Source organism: Delphinapterus leucas, chromosome 5 (assembly GCF_059928025.1).
Source record: "Delphinapterus leucas isolate spDelLeu-1000000601 "Yukka" chromosome 5, BTC_Dleu_Yukka2, whole genome shotgun sequence".
NCBI classification, from domain to species: domain Eukaryota; kingdom Metazoa; phylum Chordata; class Mammalia; order Artiodactyla; family Monodontidae; genus Delphinapterus; species Delphinapterus leucas.
Window position 1 is genome coordinate 104,044,300 of NC_143133.1, and position 17,665 is coordinate 104,061,964.

At 36.8% G+C, this 17,665-nt stretch overlaps 1 protein-coding gene across 1 annotated transcript in view; it reads left to right on the forward strand.

The window, feature by feature from the left end:
- DCHS2 (dachsous cadherin-related 2) overlaps nt 1–16,543 on the forward strand; it is a 151,432-nt gene extending 134,889 nt beyond the window's left edge. Inside the window, exons 16-19 of the mRNA XM_022599653.3 lie at nt 3,075–3,205; nt 5,893–6,179; nt 7,158–7,290; nt 9,246–16,543. Of these exons, the coding sequence (XP_022455361.2) occupies nt 3,075–3,205; nt 5,893–6,179; nt 7,158–7,290; nt 9,246–11,872 (3,178 nt within the window). The 3' untranslated portion in view covers nt 11,873–16,543. The remainder of the gene's footprint in view (nt 1–3,074; nt 3,206–5,892; nt 6,180–7,157; nt 7,291–9,245) is intronic.
- Nucleotides 16,544–17,665: the final 1,122 nt, after the last annotated feature.

Consider the following 17,665-nt stretch of genomic DNA (forward strand, 5'->3'; position numbering starts at 1 on the left):
TCTCACCCTGCCCTTTGCCATGTTTTGAGCTTCTCCTTGGTTATATGAGAGCAAATCTGTTTCTCACTCATCCTTATCTCTTTACAAATGCAGAATGCATTTTAATCTATGGTTTTCTCTGGCCCACTTATCTGTAACCACTTCTCAATCTACTTGCATTTTCCAGAAATTTGTTTAAATTTCTCCCCCACTCCACTCACTAATATCTTCTCACATTTTCTTTTTTAACCTTATCAACATATACCTTATTTTAAATTCTTTTGCCATCATTACAGCAGAATATCTAGAGGAAGAGGAAATAAAACGTGTGTAGATATAACCAGAAGTCATAGCTCTTCCTTTCAGAGGTGTTATGATTTTGGCTGATATCATATGATTTTGGCTGGAATTTCAGTAGGAACACTTAATTCTGGGTATACTTTTAATATATTGTTGAGAGAGAGTTTTGAAAAAGTCCTCTACCACCATCTTAAATATTAAGGCAATCAGAAAAGATTCTGCCTGGTCAAAGTCTCATTTAAACTTTAACACAGTGAGAAATAGCTTTCCATCAGTGGTAGAGTAGGAGAACTATGCTCTGAACTAGAATGGGACTGTCTTTATCTGGTCAGCTTCATTTATTGTCTCTGCTGATACACTAATCAGGGCAGCAGTTCTGGAACATGGAACCAGTTGGACCAGCTAAGAGTTTTACAAAACCTGCCGGGGAGCCATCACAGAAAACTTGAGGTCCCTTAGAAGTTATGTGTAGAATTTCAGTGGATCTACCTTCATAATTTTTCATTTGTTCTTCAAACCATTGAGTTGTCCTTTTGTTTTGAAACAGAATCATATTTCTCTCTATATCAAAGAATCTTGCTTTTTTAACCTGACATAGGCATTACATGGAACCCCTGAAGTTATAATACTGTGAAAATAAGAGTGGTTATGGCTATAGTGGAAGAATCAACAGAGCCATACTTCGATGTCTTGGCTGAGACTTTAGTATGACATTGGGGAGGGGCAGGCAGCAGGGGCAGAGAACATGATGAGTTGATTATTTTTAGTAAAATTTTTCCATGTGTACCTGACTTACATTCATGCTAACAAAATTAACTTTCTACATGGAATTATTCCTATGCTCTAGAAATGTGAAATTTAAATAGTTGTTCTACTGATGTCCCAACTTCAATAGGGTAGAAAGCAGCCTGTGTTCTTCATGAGCAATAGATAAGTAGTGATCATTTGCTACTAAGTGGAATTTAAACCAACAAAAAGTTGACACTTATTTTGCATCATTTTAAACATTTAAGGTTGGAAGATAAAGAACACTTATCAGGTAAGCTAATAATGGAAAATAAAGTAGAAGTGTGTCAACTTCCAAGTCTCCGTTTCTTAAAAGATAGTATCACCAACTGGCTAAGACTAATTCCACTTCTGAAATGAAGATCATCTTCCAATTGACAGCTTACTTTATTACTCAGCTACCCTCCTGGAACTCATAGTGTTTAGAGGGGAGTGAAAAGCTAATGATTATGCATTAGGGTGTGATATATACACAGTAAGAGAGGCATATTGAAAAGTATCATATAGTAGAGCACAAGCTTTCCAGTCAACCAAGACCTGGGCTTGAATCCTGGCTCTGTCATCTGATACATTTATAATCTTGAGCAAATCTTGAGAAACCAGTGCTCAAAATATATTAAAGAAAATCAAATAAGGCAAGACATCTACCTTTAAGGAACTTGTAGGAGAGGCAGACAAATCATTAAGAAGAAGAGGTGATGATTGCTATGGTGGAAGAATGTACAGGGTGTTATGGGGTAGAGAAAGAGGCATCTAAATCAGATGAAAGGCCAGTGAAATCTTACAGAGATGTGAGCTTTGAAAGACAAAGATGGTGTAGGGACCAGAATTCCAGGCAGAAGCTGTGTCATAGAAGGTCGTGTATGTGCACAAGGCTGTATTACTTCTTGTAGACATGGAAAGCTAAGGAAAAGTTTTAAATAGGGGAGTCAGGTTTTCAAACCAGGATTTTTGATAGAGCAATTGAGGAGTTGCAATGTGGAGGATGAAGAGGAGCAGGTGAGACTTGCAGTAGGCAGATTGATGAGTAACAAGTACTCCAGTTGAGAAAAGGTATAATGAATACACAGAATGCCAGGTAAAGATGATGAGGGGATGAGGCTACAATGACCAACTTGTCCTAGTTTGCCTAGGACTGTCTTGTTTTAAAAAAAACTGAAAGTCCCATGCCCCAGGAAACCTTTCAGTTCCTGCAAAGCAAGATGGTGGATCAGCCCATCTGAGGTTCTGAAGGTAGGAGTGAAATGGATGGGGACACTGATCCAAGTCATATTCAGATGGTAAAATCTATAAGACTCATAACTAGTTGGATGTTGTCAGGGTGGTGACAGAAAAGGAGAAGTTGAAGACACTAATCAGGTTTCTAAGTTGGTTGCTGGAGTAGCGAGTTGTACCATCATCTGAGAGAGATTGAATCACTGTGTGTAAATTCTTTCAAATCATGGACTTTTACCTCTACTTTATAGTCCTAGTCAATAGTGCCTCTTTTGCACATGTATTATTCATGGCAGTTCCCTCTCTTAATTCTACAATTTTGATTGATTTGCAATCTAGATCTGAAAAAAAAATAATACAAAGCAATCTTTTAGTGGCTGTATCTTTTGTTAGTGCAGTAACATGGAACTATGTAGCAGCACCCAGGCCATGTGTCCAGGCTGGAGGCAATCTCCTTATCTAAAAAACAGGTGCTGGTGTTTGTACTTTTTAGGTTGTTCTTAGTAGAAAGGACTGAATTTTATAGTCGGTCTCCTAGAGAGGGTTCATCTGTTTTAACTACTTCACAACCCCTAGTCTTTGGATTTGATTCCCTAAATGTGTCAAAAACAAATACATTTCAGGCTACCATTCTTATGAAATAAATTTTAAATGATGCCATTTAGAAAAGTCAGGGGAGACATAAAAGTAGCTATTCAGCTCATTTTTAAGTTTTCAACTGGATATTTCATATTTATGTTGTTTTCTTATTCTCTGAATGATGGATAACATTCCTTGATTCTTTTCTAAACCAGCTTGATTGTACAAGCCACAGATAAAGGTATACCCAGGCTTTCTGGTACAACTGTGATCAAGATACAAGTGACTGATACAAATGACAATGCCCCGGCTTTTCTCCCCTCTGAAGCAGTGGAAGTTGCAGAAAGTAAGTGTGGTGATTTGAAATATCAAACTTGTATAATATCATCTACCATTTTTTCAGCTGGGTGCTATGTGAAATATAAGTACTAATCCTCAACAACCACATAACATAAATAGTTTTTATCTTCATTTTACAGAATAGAAAATGGAGGGTCAGAAGTTAAATATCAAATGTCAAAGAAGTTAAGAGTTAAAGTTGGGATTTGCATTCAGACCAGCAGGAGGCTGGTTTCCCAAGGTCAAACCACCATTCCACACAGCTTCTTCATGTGTATGGACATTGCTTAAAAGTGAAATCTCTATGAAGAGCATCTTTTGTTGACTGCGTTGCTCACCATGAAGCTCCCCTGAGAGGCAGTGATGTTCTTAGACTAATAACTCTATTAGTCTTTGTGTTGCTGAACTCAGGTCTGGCTGTTCACCACTCGAAAGCCAAACTCAAGAGGCAAGTGTTGGTAGAAAGGAAAGGCTGATTTTTTTCAGGAGGCCAGTAATTGGGAGGGGAAAACATACTTGTGTCCAAAGGCCAATTCCCCACTGCTGATCAGGGGGCAAGAGCTTCTAAAGGGGAGTTTCATGGGTGTATAGCCAGAGGGAGGGGGCGATGAGCAGAAGAGCACAGTCAGCTCTGAGGATCAAGTTGAAATTTGTCATGTGATGGTCTGATCAGCATCATCTTGATTGCTTTAAGCCCAGATAATCTTCAGTTCCAGGGTTAGTTTGTTCCCATTTCTTTAAGGCTGATTCTCAGAATTGTGGCAGCTTATGTCATGGCTACAGCCTGGCCATCATGTAGTTAACTTCTTGATCTGGTAGAGGTTTCAGTATCTACAAAACAGCTCAAAGAATATGGCCCAGAATATTATCTATAGCCCTTGAGGAGGAGCTAAAGGTCCTTGACCATGCTTAATGACTAAACTATTATGATTTTGTCCTGTTTGACTACTTTTCTTTTGTTTCTGTATTTCCTCACTTCTCTGATTAAATTTATTCTTTTATTTTTTTCATTTTTTGGTCATGCCACGAGGCTTGTGGGATCTTAATTTCCCTACCAGGAATTGAACCCAGGCCCTCAGCAGTGAAAGCATGGAGTCCTAACCACTGGACCACCAGGGAATTCCCTAAATCTATTCTTTGACTAAAATTTTTCTACAGACAAAAGAAAGGGGGAGGACATGGTGGGGTATCTGTCCCAGGAAAGCCCCATAAGGTTCTGCTCAGTTTTATTTGCAGTACACTAATGACAAGTAATAAGTGAAGGGAGTTGGATGTTCCTCGCACAGAGTTATCATTTCCTCTAGTGTAAACTAAACTTCAACATTTGCAGAAAAATTTTACCACATTAATGGTAGAGGTTGAAAATACAAAGTTTTACGTTATATTCTGATTAGCCTTAATTGTTTGGGTCTCTGGGTTATATGAAGACTCCGTAGTCTGTGATCTCAAAGTTGTTTGTGGTCAATGGCTGTACTGGTAAAACCCAACCCAACTTTTTATAGTTGAAGTTGCAAATAGTGGCCCTTCACTATCCTCTCTCCTTTCACTCTTAATATCCAACTTCTTCCTAAAATGTGCTTAACATTTTGTTATGTTCACTTTCCAAACAAATTATAAACATTACTGCTTGCAGAGGGCTGTATTCCAGAAATTTTTATATATAAGGATACCTACAAATATTTTTAAAAATCTAAAATACTCTGCCAGTAAAAAATTGTCTAGTTTCGCCTCTCACCAGTTGGATATATTTTTCCCAGCTTTTACTGAAGGTAAGAGTACATGCACTGGAATCAAAATGCAGCAATGTGCCCAGGATAAATATATCACAAGAACAAGCTGTATAAATCAAAACATACCGAAAGGGGTCAAGTGTGGTTGGTGCATGTCAAGAATGTTCAAATTTGAAACATGAAAATTATGAGTCTCCCACACAGTGGAACTATTCTGAATGCCTTGGCATCTTCTTTCCACCTGCACCATACCTGTCAGCTCCAAAACAAAGTCCCTGTCTTGGCAGTTTAGGCTAGAGAATATATATGACATGTGAGACATTTACCATGTCATCTATTTGTGATTTTTTTTGGTGAATAATATTAGATATCTGTTTTCATCACTAGTATGATGTACACTTTCTATAGTCTTTATAATTTTGAGAGTCAGATTTTAAGAGAAGGAAGCAGTGTGTGCCACTCAAAAGAAATAATTTTATAAAAATGAATATAAGGAACTAAGTATCTATTTCTAACTTTAGAATCCAAATATTTTCATTTAAATCTTGCCTACTTTTCATAAATTTATGTTTTGTATTAATGTTTTGAGTAATAACCTTTTTCCCACCCACATCCCCATTAATATATGGTTTTGATATAGAAACTATATAGTACAAATAAGTGGCTTAGAATGTTTCTTGGTGCTGGAATTGTGTTATAAACATATGATGAAAAGTGTAATATAAAAATTGAATATACCCTACTTCCTCAATTCCATACTCACTGGTAAATTTTCACTTTTATTGGGCTCATAAATTCTTCAGAGTTTTTGTTCAGTTCATAACGAGCCTTGTATGAGAAATCATGCCAATAAATAGCAAATCATGTTGGACTTAAAATCAAAATGCTTGGATTGAACTGTTAAAGAAAAATATTTCAAAGGATGACTTTTAATGGAGACTGACAGTGGTCATGACTATTTCAGATTCTTTGCCTGGTGTAATTGTGACTCAGATATCAGTTCATGATGTGGATTTGAATCCAGCTTTCATCTTCAGTTTCGTCAAAGAGAGTAATCCTGGAACTAAGTTCGCTATTGATCGGAACACTGGGGTAGTGGTGCTAGTGAAAACACTGGACTTTGAAGAAGCTACTGAATATGAGCTGCATATCCAAATTTCAGATTTGGTGCACCACACGGAAGGGACACTCATCGTCCATGTGCTGGACGTCAATGATAACCCACCAGTATTTTCTGAAGATTCTTACCAGGTAGAGAACTTAAGAGATGTTGGAACTTGAAGGAATAGGGAATAATGTTGACACTAATTTAGACAAACAGACAGTATTCACTGCTTTTGCTGCCTAAGTTGTTGCTGAGAGTTTTATATTTAATATTATGGAGGATAGAAGTACATATGGAATTGAATATCACATTCAATTCAATTTCTTAGGTATGTATCACAAATCATCATATGAAAGTATGTCACCATTTTTCTAGTTTTTAGGGATTGGGATCCAGTTGTTCATAATAATTGGGACTTGCCTAATATTTGCAAAGCCACAAATAAGACAATAAGGTAGTTTGGATTATCTGCAGTTAATTTGAGAAAACCTTTTCTTTCCTAGGCATGTATTTTTGAATATATTGATTAACATTTTGCAGAAACAAATCATGAACAAAACTCTACAGTGTAAACTGTAGATTTTAGGGCATAGTATATGTTTATAGAAGTAAGGACAATGATAACATTCACCTAAGTATTTGGATATGGGCTCCAGGACTCTTGAATGTAACAAATGCAAGGTTTACCTGTAAACACAGGAGAGAAACTAACAAATGCAAGGTTTACCTGTAAACACAGGAGAGAAGCTAACCTAAGTAATGATCTTCTGTGAAGGCTTGTTAAATAATACAATGCTCATAATTATAAAATGTACAGTATAATAATACATTAGTAAATGCATTAGCTGTCCTCTACCACACAGAAATAATTTTTAGAAGGAAAATTTTTCATAATAAAAATCAAAACTGAATGAAAAATTTTTAAAGTTTTTGTTTTTCTGAATTCTGGAACTACTAATACAATCGTCTTAATATGTTCACTCTATAAATTAATCTGCCTAAAAAAGTCAGGTTCTCTGTCTTTTCTATAAGCAAAATGAATAAAAGGGCCTCAGGTTCTGACCCTGCTCATGAAAATAGCTACAACCTTAAGCACAGTGCCCATCTCCCTCTTTTCCCCTCAGGTCACCATTTCCGAATCGGTGCCTGTGGGGCACGCAGTGCTGACCGTGGTGGCCACAGATGTGGAAAGCAACGAGAACATTTCTTACAGGATCCTTTCTTATTCTAAGGCATTTTCAATTGATCCTACAAATGGTGAGTTATTTATAGTGGCTTTAGCATTCATAGGTTTGAGTTACAGGGTGGAAGCCTGAAATAATCCTTTCCAAATGTGCCACCTCCATCCCCACACGCTGGTATCAAAGACACCACCTTCTTATTTCTCTTCACGTCAAATTCTGTGGTAGCAGATCCTGGTGCTATTTCTCTTCTCCAACATTTCAATGGCTGGAAAGCAAAAGGAACTGATTAAATGCTGGCAAATGCACAGAAGTTCAGAGACCTCAGTATAGTAAATACCAGCTCATCCAGCCAACCAAGCACAGTTGAAGTAATTAGCCCAGGCCTCAACAAGAATCAAAATGAAGTCAAAGAGGTTCATTTAGAACTGAAGACTTCATGTTACCAGAGTTTAGAAGCTTTTTTTCCAAGCCAAGTACAAGAAGTTCAGTAACAGCATCACATATTCAACAAGGACCAAAAAAAAAAAAAAAAAAACCAAAAAGGAAAATTATTTGAGCATCTCTACTAAGTGAAAACAATTGAGGATGTTCTGGTTTCTTTGATGTCTCCCAAGGCTCCTCGTTTTGTTATCAGAGATCACGACATTTGTGGTTGTGAAATGCATTCAGGCAAGGATTTCAGGTTAGAAAAGTAAAGCATTGTATAGAGAAAATTTAACAGCAAGTAAACATTAAAAGCTAAATTTGATAAAGATGAATAATTAGCAAAGTGCTGTCCCTAACAGAGCACATACTAGAAAAGAACAGGGCTGGGACACGTTACACTGTGTGTTCCCCATCTCCACCCACCACTGCGTTGTTTCACAAGTGAGAGCTGACTTATAAGTCAAACTCTGGATGATCGATGTTAATTAGGTTTACTCTGCTGATCACTTTACAGTTACACAAATATCGAATCATTATTTTGTACACCTGAAACTAATATAATGTTATATGTCAATTATATTCTCAATTTTAAAAAGTTAACCTCAGGATTACCTGAACGGAGAATTTAGTCACCAAATACGAGTATGAGGCCCTCAGAGTATGGTAACGGGGAGAAGTAGGTAATGTCGCCACACAGCCTGTAGATGAATGATTACTGGGTGGACTCGAACATGTCAAGAATTTGGCTTTCCTCTCTCTCTCTGTCTCGCTCTCTCTGCCACAGCAAATTGCAGTGTGACATCGTCCCTCTGAGCACTCGATCCTGGCAACACTTTTGCTTGATGTGCATTATCAACAGACTTTACATTGATTAGAATGTTTTTAAAATCTTGAATATTATCAGGTCAACTGAGTTCATGGTGGGACCCAAACTGAAATGTGGCATTTAAAAGATACCATTTTGTATTCTTTCTTTGTGACCATACTTAAGACACATTTTCCTTAGAAAAATATTGTTACATACATACTTATAAAAATTATATATTTCTATATTTAAGATGATAAAACGTATTACACATATTTCATCAATGGGGAAAAATCCACTTGCTGAATTAAACAAGAGCTTTAGGAAAAGCATCTCTAGAATTCAGCAATAGTCGTTAAGTCTGCATTATCATATTTACTACTTTCATTTGACTAGCATGAGTGCCATCCAGCATTTCCAGATTAAATATCTTTATGCCAGAATGTCTCTATACATGTGTCTATGCATAGTAGAATGGGGTATAAGTTATTCAAATAAGAATACATTTTCTTTAAAAAGTAATAATGGAACAATTTACTATACAAAAATAAAATGTTTAAAAACTTGTGGCAAAATCATCTTCAAGCAGCACACATATTTAATAGCGTGAATGCCATGAATATTATTTCTGAATCTTAAGGTTACAAAAGTATAAATGTAATCATCTAAATTTTCTATTTGGAGTTACCTTTGGTTGTAACTAACAGATATCTTTACATATTAGTAAATATTTGCTGACTAAGATGATCATGAAAATTTTACTTCACAACATTGAAAGACTATGTCTTGTTTTTCAGGCACAGTATATACTATCAATCCTGTCTTACTTCTGGATAGAAAATCAACAATTCGATTTCTTGTTGAAGCCAGTGATGGTGGAATTCCTGACCTGAAGGCTGTTACCTTAGTGGAGATAGAAATACAAGATGTGAACAATTATGCCCCTGAGTTTGCAATAGAATATTATAATCTTAGCTTGAGTGAAGACACTCCAATTGGAAGCACACTTGTCACCTTTTCAACTGTTGACCATGACTGGACCCATGAAAACACTCATGTTGAATATTCCATCATCAGTGGTAATTCACAGAACAATTTCCATGTGGAAACTAGTTTCATTCATTCAGAATATACTTACAAGCAAGTTGGTTACCTGGTGTTGATTCACAATCTGGACAGAGAAGCAACCGCCAGTCATAAGCTTGTCCTTCTGGCATCTGACCATGGCTGCCCTCCACTGAGTTCCTCAGCCACTGTGTCAATAGCAGTACTCGATGTGGATGATAACCCACCTGCATTCAGCAGTCTGGAATATCATGCCCACATCAAGGAAGGTACCCCTCGAGGGAGCCCCATCACTGTGGTCTCAGCAAGTGACTGTGATGTGGCTTCACATGCAGAAATCGTCTACCACCTAATCTCTGGAAATGAGAAGGGGCATTTTCACTTAGAAGAAAAAACTGGAGTTCTTTATTTGATTAAACCTTTGGATTATGAAGAAACGATAAAATTTACTTTAACTCTCCAAGCTTCAGATGAAGAAAAGAAGCATTTTTCTTTTGCAGTTGTGTTTGTCAATGTCCTGGATGATAATGACCATGCACCTCAGTTTATGTTCCCAAACTTGAACTGTGCTGTTCCTGAAAATCTTCCTGTTTTCTCCACCATATGTTCTGTAAATGCTTTGGATTTTGACACAGGTCCTTATGGAGACTTGACCTATTCTATAGTTTCATCCTGTTCTCTCCTTCATGAGATGCCGCATGATCATGACCTCTTCCTCATTGATCCCTTATCAGGGGATATTCGTGCTCAGCAAGTCCTTGACTATGAACATGACAAAAAACACTGCCTCACAGTTCAAGCCAAAGACAAGGGTGACTCAACAGCCTCCTTAATGGTTTGGGTGGATATTGAAGGGATAGATGAGTTTGAACCCATTTTCACTCAGGATCAGTATTTTTTCAACCTCCCAGAAAAGAGTAATGTAAGACAGTTGATTGGCAGAGTGGAAGCATCCGATGCAGATGCTGGTATTGATGGAGTTATTCTTTACTCCCTCGAAACTCCATCTCCCTTCTTTTCAGTAAATAAAACTAACGGAAATATTTATTTAAGTGGAGCCCTTCCCCTAATAAAAAGTCAAGTCAGCAAAGAAGACACCATCGAAATGAAAATAATTGCTCGTAGCCCCAAACTGGACTCCAAGTTTACATCTTGTACTGTTTTTGTGAATGTGTCTTTTTCCTTGGAAGGAAAACACTCCACAGAATCAGCTAACAGCTTTTTGATCAGTCTCACTGTCTCCTTTTTAGTGTTTTTGTTACTTGTCTTCATTCTAATTGTACTTATTTTAAGACATAAACAAAAAGATGCAATAAACAATTTTGAAGAAAAGAAAACATCATCAGCCTTAGATATCAGTGTGAGACCGACCAGGGATGCCAGCACGCTGAAACCCTTCCAAAAAACTAATGAGAGTGATAATGAGGTAGTGCCCGTGGACTCCATGCCTGAATGGTTGAGTTTAACAAGAATTATGGAGAAGGACATTGCACATCTGTACAGGCACTCAAACTCCAGTGGTCACTATTCTGTGGAAGGAGAAACTGCAGAAGATAAGGAAATCCAGAGGATAAATGAGCACCCTTACAGAAAGGACTCTGACTCAGCTCTGAGTGATAGGGAGTCCAGGGTGCCAGACTCCGGCATTCCAAGGGAATCAGACCAGCTCTCTTGTTTGTCTGGGGAAACTGATGTGGCGGTCACTGCTGAAACAGCAGAAACCAGCCATACATTTGAGGAAGGAGATCAAGGACAGGGCTGTGGCACTACCTATGTTCAAAATAACATCTTACTCCAGCCTCTAAAGAAGAGAGAAGGAAAAGTGGGCATCCTGGCTGATGTCAGAAAAGAGGCCGTCTTTATTTCAGGTGATCAGGAAGCAGGATGTGCAGCTCTTTCAACCCAGAGAAACTCTGATCATGATGTAAGAGGCAACTATCACTGGGATTATCTCCTCAGTTGGGAACCCAAGTTCCAACCTCTTGCATCAGTATTTAATGACATTGCAAAACTAAAGGATGAGCACTTACTTATGCCTGGCATTCCAAAGGAGAAGAAATCTTTTGTTTTTCCACCACCTTTGATAACAGCAGTAGCCCAGCCCGGGATTAAAGCAGTTCCACCAAGAATGCCAGCCATAACCCTGGGGCAGGGACTTCAGAAATACCCACACTCCCCCATTCGCTATCATCAAAGTTCTCTGCCGAAAGCCATGACGCCCAGTTTTTCTCCATCCCTTTCTCTGCTGACCACACAGACCCCTGCCATAACCCCGCTGCTGTCAGATGGAGAGTTATTAGGAACACATCTGAGTGGTACATGCCATGAACCTAAAGCAGCAGATGAAGCTCAAATATAAAACAATTGTGATGTCAAGCACCTGCTCTCCATTGGTCATGAATGATTGGACAAAACATTCCTAAGTGAGCTCCTTGAGATTGGGCTCATTTATCTATGAGTGAGGGATATAATTTAGTCTAGGTTTTTAGAACTCTCTCATTTAAGTTTGGAGAATTTGTTTCAGTCTTAATGAGAAGTTACCCTGTCTTTTAACCTTTATGTTTTGCTCTCAGGACTCAAGTTTGTATATATTAAGTAGTGTATATTCTGTCACACCTGGTCTTCTGTATGGTTAGATTTCCAAAGGACACAGTGAACTTGGCTGACCGCCAAAACGTTTATATGAAAATAAATGGAAATCAAGTATACTGTATTCTGGTCACTTTACTGCTGATCATTCTGCTACTTATAAAACAAATTAGTAAAGATGAATAAAAAATGACTGTAGGACAAAAAGTAGCAGAGAGTGGAAATTTGGAAGGATAAACAAGTTGTAAAGTGAAGCAGTTTTCTGCAGATCTGATATACTTGGAGATGCGTTTCCCCATTTTCCCCATAAGCCACACTTGGGGAGTTTAGCCATAATTTGAATTTACTATGGTGTCTTTTGGAAATCTAATGAGAAATTAAGAATGAAATTTGTCATACCTCTGTGCCAAATAAGAAAATTATTCTTGATTAAATGAACCAGAAATGCATGTTCTTAATGGAGAGCCAGTATTGATAAAAGCAATAATGTGTGGTTGGCTGCCACTGAAGACATATTTCCTTGGCCTTCTTTACAAATAAAATGATTTTTTTTTCAATGTTCTGTCTTGTAACATGGTACGGGTACAGACACTAAACTCTGAAGATTAATTTGTGTATATTTCTTCATTTTATTTTCTTCTACATTCAGTAACTTTTGGTGAGAAATAATTTATCCACTCAATGTCAGTTTAAAAATTTTCACTCAGATAAAATTATGTTATTTGCTAATAATAAATTTCATAGAGTAATGTAGCAATATATTTTTAATGAAGATTTTTTTTATATAAATACTCCTACTATAAAAGTTAAGAATGGATGTCAGAAGTCTTTCTACCATTTGTTTATACTCTTATTTAGCTTCAACTGTCACTAGGCGGAACAGTTTGGCAACATGGTTAAAATAATTGTTTTGTACAACTACTGTTTCAGAAATATAGTGGTACTGTGTGGTGCCCATATATATATGTATATATAAAATGCTAGCTCCTTCTGTTTGGTGAGCCTGAGAATCTGTCAGAGATTCTTATCCCTTCCAAGAAAGCAGAGCACATCCTGATGAGGCTGGTCCAAAAGTCATCCATGGTAGGCAACGTGGCCAGGCTTTGGAGTAAGAGTTTAGGATTCTAATGTCGAGTCTAGAGGGCATCTGGTGTAGTTTTCTTAGTAGTTAGTGTGGGATTCAGCTATAGGAATATTTCCTTTATGTTTTCTTTCAGTAGTCCTATCTGTAAATTTATGTGGGATGACTAATGTCTCTTTACTGAAAAACATTTTAGGATGCCATGTTTGATATCTAGTTTTGTAGATAAATAATTCTAAGAGTTCCTATGCTGATTTTATCAAATATATATTAGAAATTGTATGAAACATGAAGGCTTTTGGAGAAGCCTGGAATCCTAGGGAAAGTGATTTAGGCATGGAACGCTTAGATATTAAAGGATGAGTGCATGTTTCTCTTTTTCTTCATGGCATCCGGAGAAGAAGATTTCATGGTTTTTCTAAAAAAAAAATAATAATTATTACAGTGTTCCAATGTTTATTCTCTCTTTGATTTTCTTCGAAAAATTCGTTTGAGCATACGAAGAAATGCTATATTGATTTTCTTTTCTAATTATACATGGAAGTTTTGTTTTGCGACAGAATTATTTCTAGTAAGCAAGAACATTTTGTTGTTTTTAATTAAACAGGTTCTTCATTACTTATGCTTAAAAAGCTATCTATCTAACTCTTCTGTAAGTTATTTGCCAGTGATTTTATTCCTCATTCTGGACACAATTCTGCATTTTTTTCTAGACATTTAATAAAAACAGAAGACATGAAGAATTTAGAGCTATTCCTTACCAACATCTAGTGGATTTTTAATTGATGACTTTATTAATACAGTATCCAAAGCCACACCACTGCCAAACGACTATTACAGTAGGGTTGAGAGTAAAAATGTGAACATGCTGGTTAAGTGTTTGCAGTAAATCATATGTCAGCCCTTTCAACTAGAGTGTTTTTTTCCTAAGTAAACAATATAATTTGTACAGTTTTCCTTCAAGTTTAATATTAACTTGCCTCATATGTTCTGTGTTACTTTGCTGATCTACACACCAGCTTTAGCACTCTGGAGGGGGTACAGAACTTGTTAGTGGAAAATCATATTAAGCCCCAAATTCATAAGCTATAAAATAAAAGACAGTTGTCTCTTGTGGAATTTTGCCTGCCTGAAATTCTGGACTTTCTTGTTGGCAGCCTTAAAAATACTGGTGTAAATCAGGACCAAATGGATATCAAAATTCCATGTCCTAGTAGTAATCATGGAGTTAGCTTCCAAAACAGATTCCCAGGCAAAGAAAAGGAAAAATGCAGCATCTTTAGGGATTTGATCATTTAACTGTTCTTTAAAAATATTATAATGCACTGTAAACTACCAGCTGCTTACAGGTGTGCACACTTGGTCCATGATAGATGTCCTTGTGAGACAGGGCTTGTGTTTCTCAGCACCTTTACCCTCAGTTTCAGAGTCCCCCTTTCTGTGTTTTCCAGAAGTTATGGTGATGAAAATTAATTATTAATTTAAAAATTATTTCCATCCAAACATGTTTTGTTACTTTTGTTTTGACCTTTTACACATACCTTATCTTTAAGTTAAAAAAAAAGCAAGACATAACTAAGAGGATCTAAGATGTTAACCCACTTCAGAGCACTGAAGGATATGGATGGCTAGTGGATTCTCACATGACGTCATGGATAAGCTCATTGGGTTTATTTTCATTGAGCTCGAAACTATAGAGCTATCTGTTTGGTCATAGCTGGAGAGTTTGTATGGATAATCATTCTGTCCAAGAGGGATGCCAGGACCAGGAAAGTTGCAGAAGTGTTGCTTATGACCCAAACCAAGCATTCCAGGGTGAGTCACTGAAAGTAGCTTTCATCCATTGTAAAGGTGGAGGGAGAGAAGGAGGAAAGGAGAGAAGGAACAAAGGACAGAAGAGAAAAGAGAGGATCAAATCTGAAAAGGAATAGTTTAGGGCATGGGTAAAGAAATACAAGAAGGCAAAAGGGTAAGGACCTGTAAAAAGAAATTTTTAAGTGTAAAGATTTTGCTGAGTCACTTGCCCTTCCTGGTTCATCCTGTTGAGGAATCTCTCTCTTTTTTAAGGAATTTCTTTTCTCCTTCTTATCTGCTCCTCTCAGGCCTCTGCCTCCATCATCTGATAATTTAGGTTTATCAAGCTGTGAACCTAAAGCTAGGCGACAATGAACTAGAATGCATTTGACCATAAGCACTTGAATTTGTTGTGGGGTGGGTTGTTTTTTTCTTTTTGGTGAATTAAAGAATTAAAAAATCGGAATATTGCCTTACCTTATTCCCCACTCTACATAACTTTGGCATTGCAAGAGCCACAAATTTAAGTTAGTGACTTCATACCAAATAATGAAAGTTCAGAAGGCAGTTGGGACAGAGTATGGAATTTTAGTACTTAGTCTTTTTTTCTGGTAGCTCATCCTCTTTAAAAATGAGCACTTGCTTCGTAATTGGGATTTTATATTAAAATGTTACATTTTATATAACTTTTAAGCCACAATATAGGCATAGTCAATAGTTTGTTCTCAAGTATTGTCAATTTTATTTGAATTCTGGTGACATAAATTATTTTGATTCCATATTCATCAAAGAAATCTGTCTCTTAGAAACAAAATTATGGCAATCTTAGAAAGAATCAACCCCAAATGACTGGAGTATCAGACTATTTCTTTCTCTTAGACACTTGGCACTTGGCTATTTAATGACAATTTAGCACTTCCTACTGTTTTGGTCTATATAACTTTCCTCATCTCACCCAATATATTTGCTAAGCCAAAACTGTGAAATGAGTAGTAGAGAGGGGAAAGTGTACCAAATAGATAGCAGATGCACAAGTGCATCTCTTGAGTGAGAAAGCCTTATTTTGGTTAGAAAACTAAATACATGGATTTTGTTGTTAGATAGTAAACCCTCAGGGCAAAGGCCTGGTCTCCACCTGTATTATGAAATACAGATGTTCTTAGAATGAATGAGTACATATGTGAATGTTCACAGACAAGGCCATAGTTTGAGGGTGAGATGCATAAGCCTTGACCCCATTAGGTGGGAATTCTAACATAGTTCTGTGATTTGAACCAATCATAGGAGAGAGAGAAAGTCAGTGTAAAGAGCCTATCAAAATATTATAGAATATCTTAGATAAAGTCAAATGACCAGGTAATTCCTTCTTCAATCTGATTTGTTTTCTCTTTCTCCCTTCCTTAAAATGTACATACATTTCTTGTGAGTTTTAGACATCATAGAAACAAGTTAGAGATGACATTCAAAAGCATATTGTTTGAGACTGTGACAATTCCTGACTAAGCACACTGGTTCAATTTAATTTCAGTTCCTGGATTAAACCACAACTGCCCTATGCCTAGCAGAATGAAGTTCTATCAATAAGAGAAGAGAATATAGTTCAGTAGATATGCCTAGAATGTTTACATCAAAACTTATTAAAATATAAAATAAAAGCAATATGAGGAATTTATGAAGGAAATTCTATATATGCATATATTTAGTATGTGTTAAAAGTGATATTTTAAACAAGTACAGATTATTTATCAATAATAAATGCATACTGGGGAATTGAGGGAGGGGGTAAATATGATGTATTTCTTCTCACACCATAAACAAAGCTGATTTTTAACTGAATGAGTAAAAGTTAAAATGAAACCATAAGGACTGGAAGAAAAGCATAGAATAAAGGTAGGAAAGACCTTTTTTAAATATAAAAGCAATAAAAAGTATTGCTTTTTATTATGACAATAAAAAGTACTGTAACCAGTTATGAGAAATGATAATTGGGAAATACTTCATAGGTTTAATCAACAAATACTTAGTACCTATTGTGGACAAGTCATGGATCTGGGCTCTGGAGATACAGAAGTTAGGAGAATAGATAAAGCCAGTGAATTTACATTTACTTTTTATTGAGGGAGATAAAAATAAAAATACAATTTCAAGTAATGTTAAGTGTTATATGAAGAAAAAATTTTAAAAGCTATAAAGAAGAACAAAGACATTGACAAGGTTGTGGTGGAATACAGCAGTGCAATCCTGATTGTATCTTTGGGGGAGGTTTCTGATACGATGCTATTTGAACTGAATGAAGTGAATGAGCCATGCAAAGGTCTGAGGGGGAAGTATTGAAGGTACATGTGTCAGCAAGCACAGGGGGCCTGGGGTAGGAGCAATTAGAGTGTTTGGAAAACTAAAGCCAGAGTGGTCTAGAATTACTGTGAGAGGAAGAGTAGCATGAAATAAGATCATGGGGGTAGCTAGAGTTCAGATTATGTACAGTCTTGTAGGTTATGGTAAAAGGCTTCAGATTTTGTTCCAAGTGTTATGGGAAGTCATTGGTGGCTTCTTCCCAGAAATATGATATTATCTGATTTGCATTTTTGAAGAGTAACTGGCTACTTTTTGAAAATTAGGCCAATGCAGAGGTGGGGAGCAGGTTAGTGCAGTAATAGTACCCTAGTCAATTGGCTATTGCAGTAATCT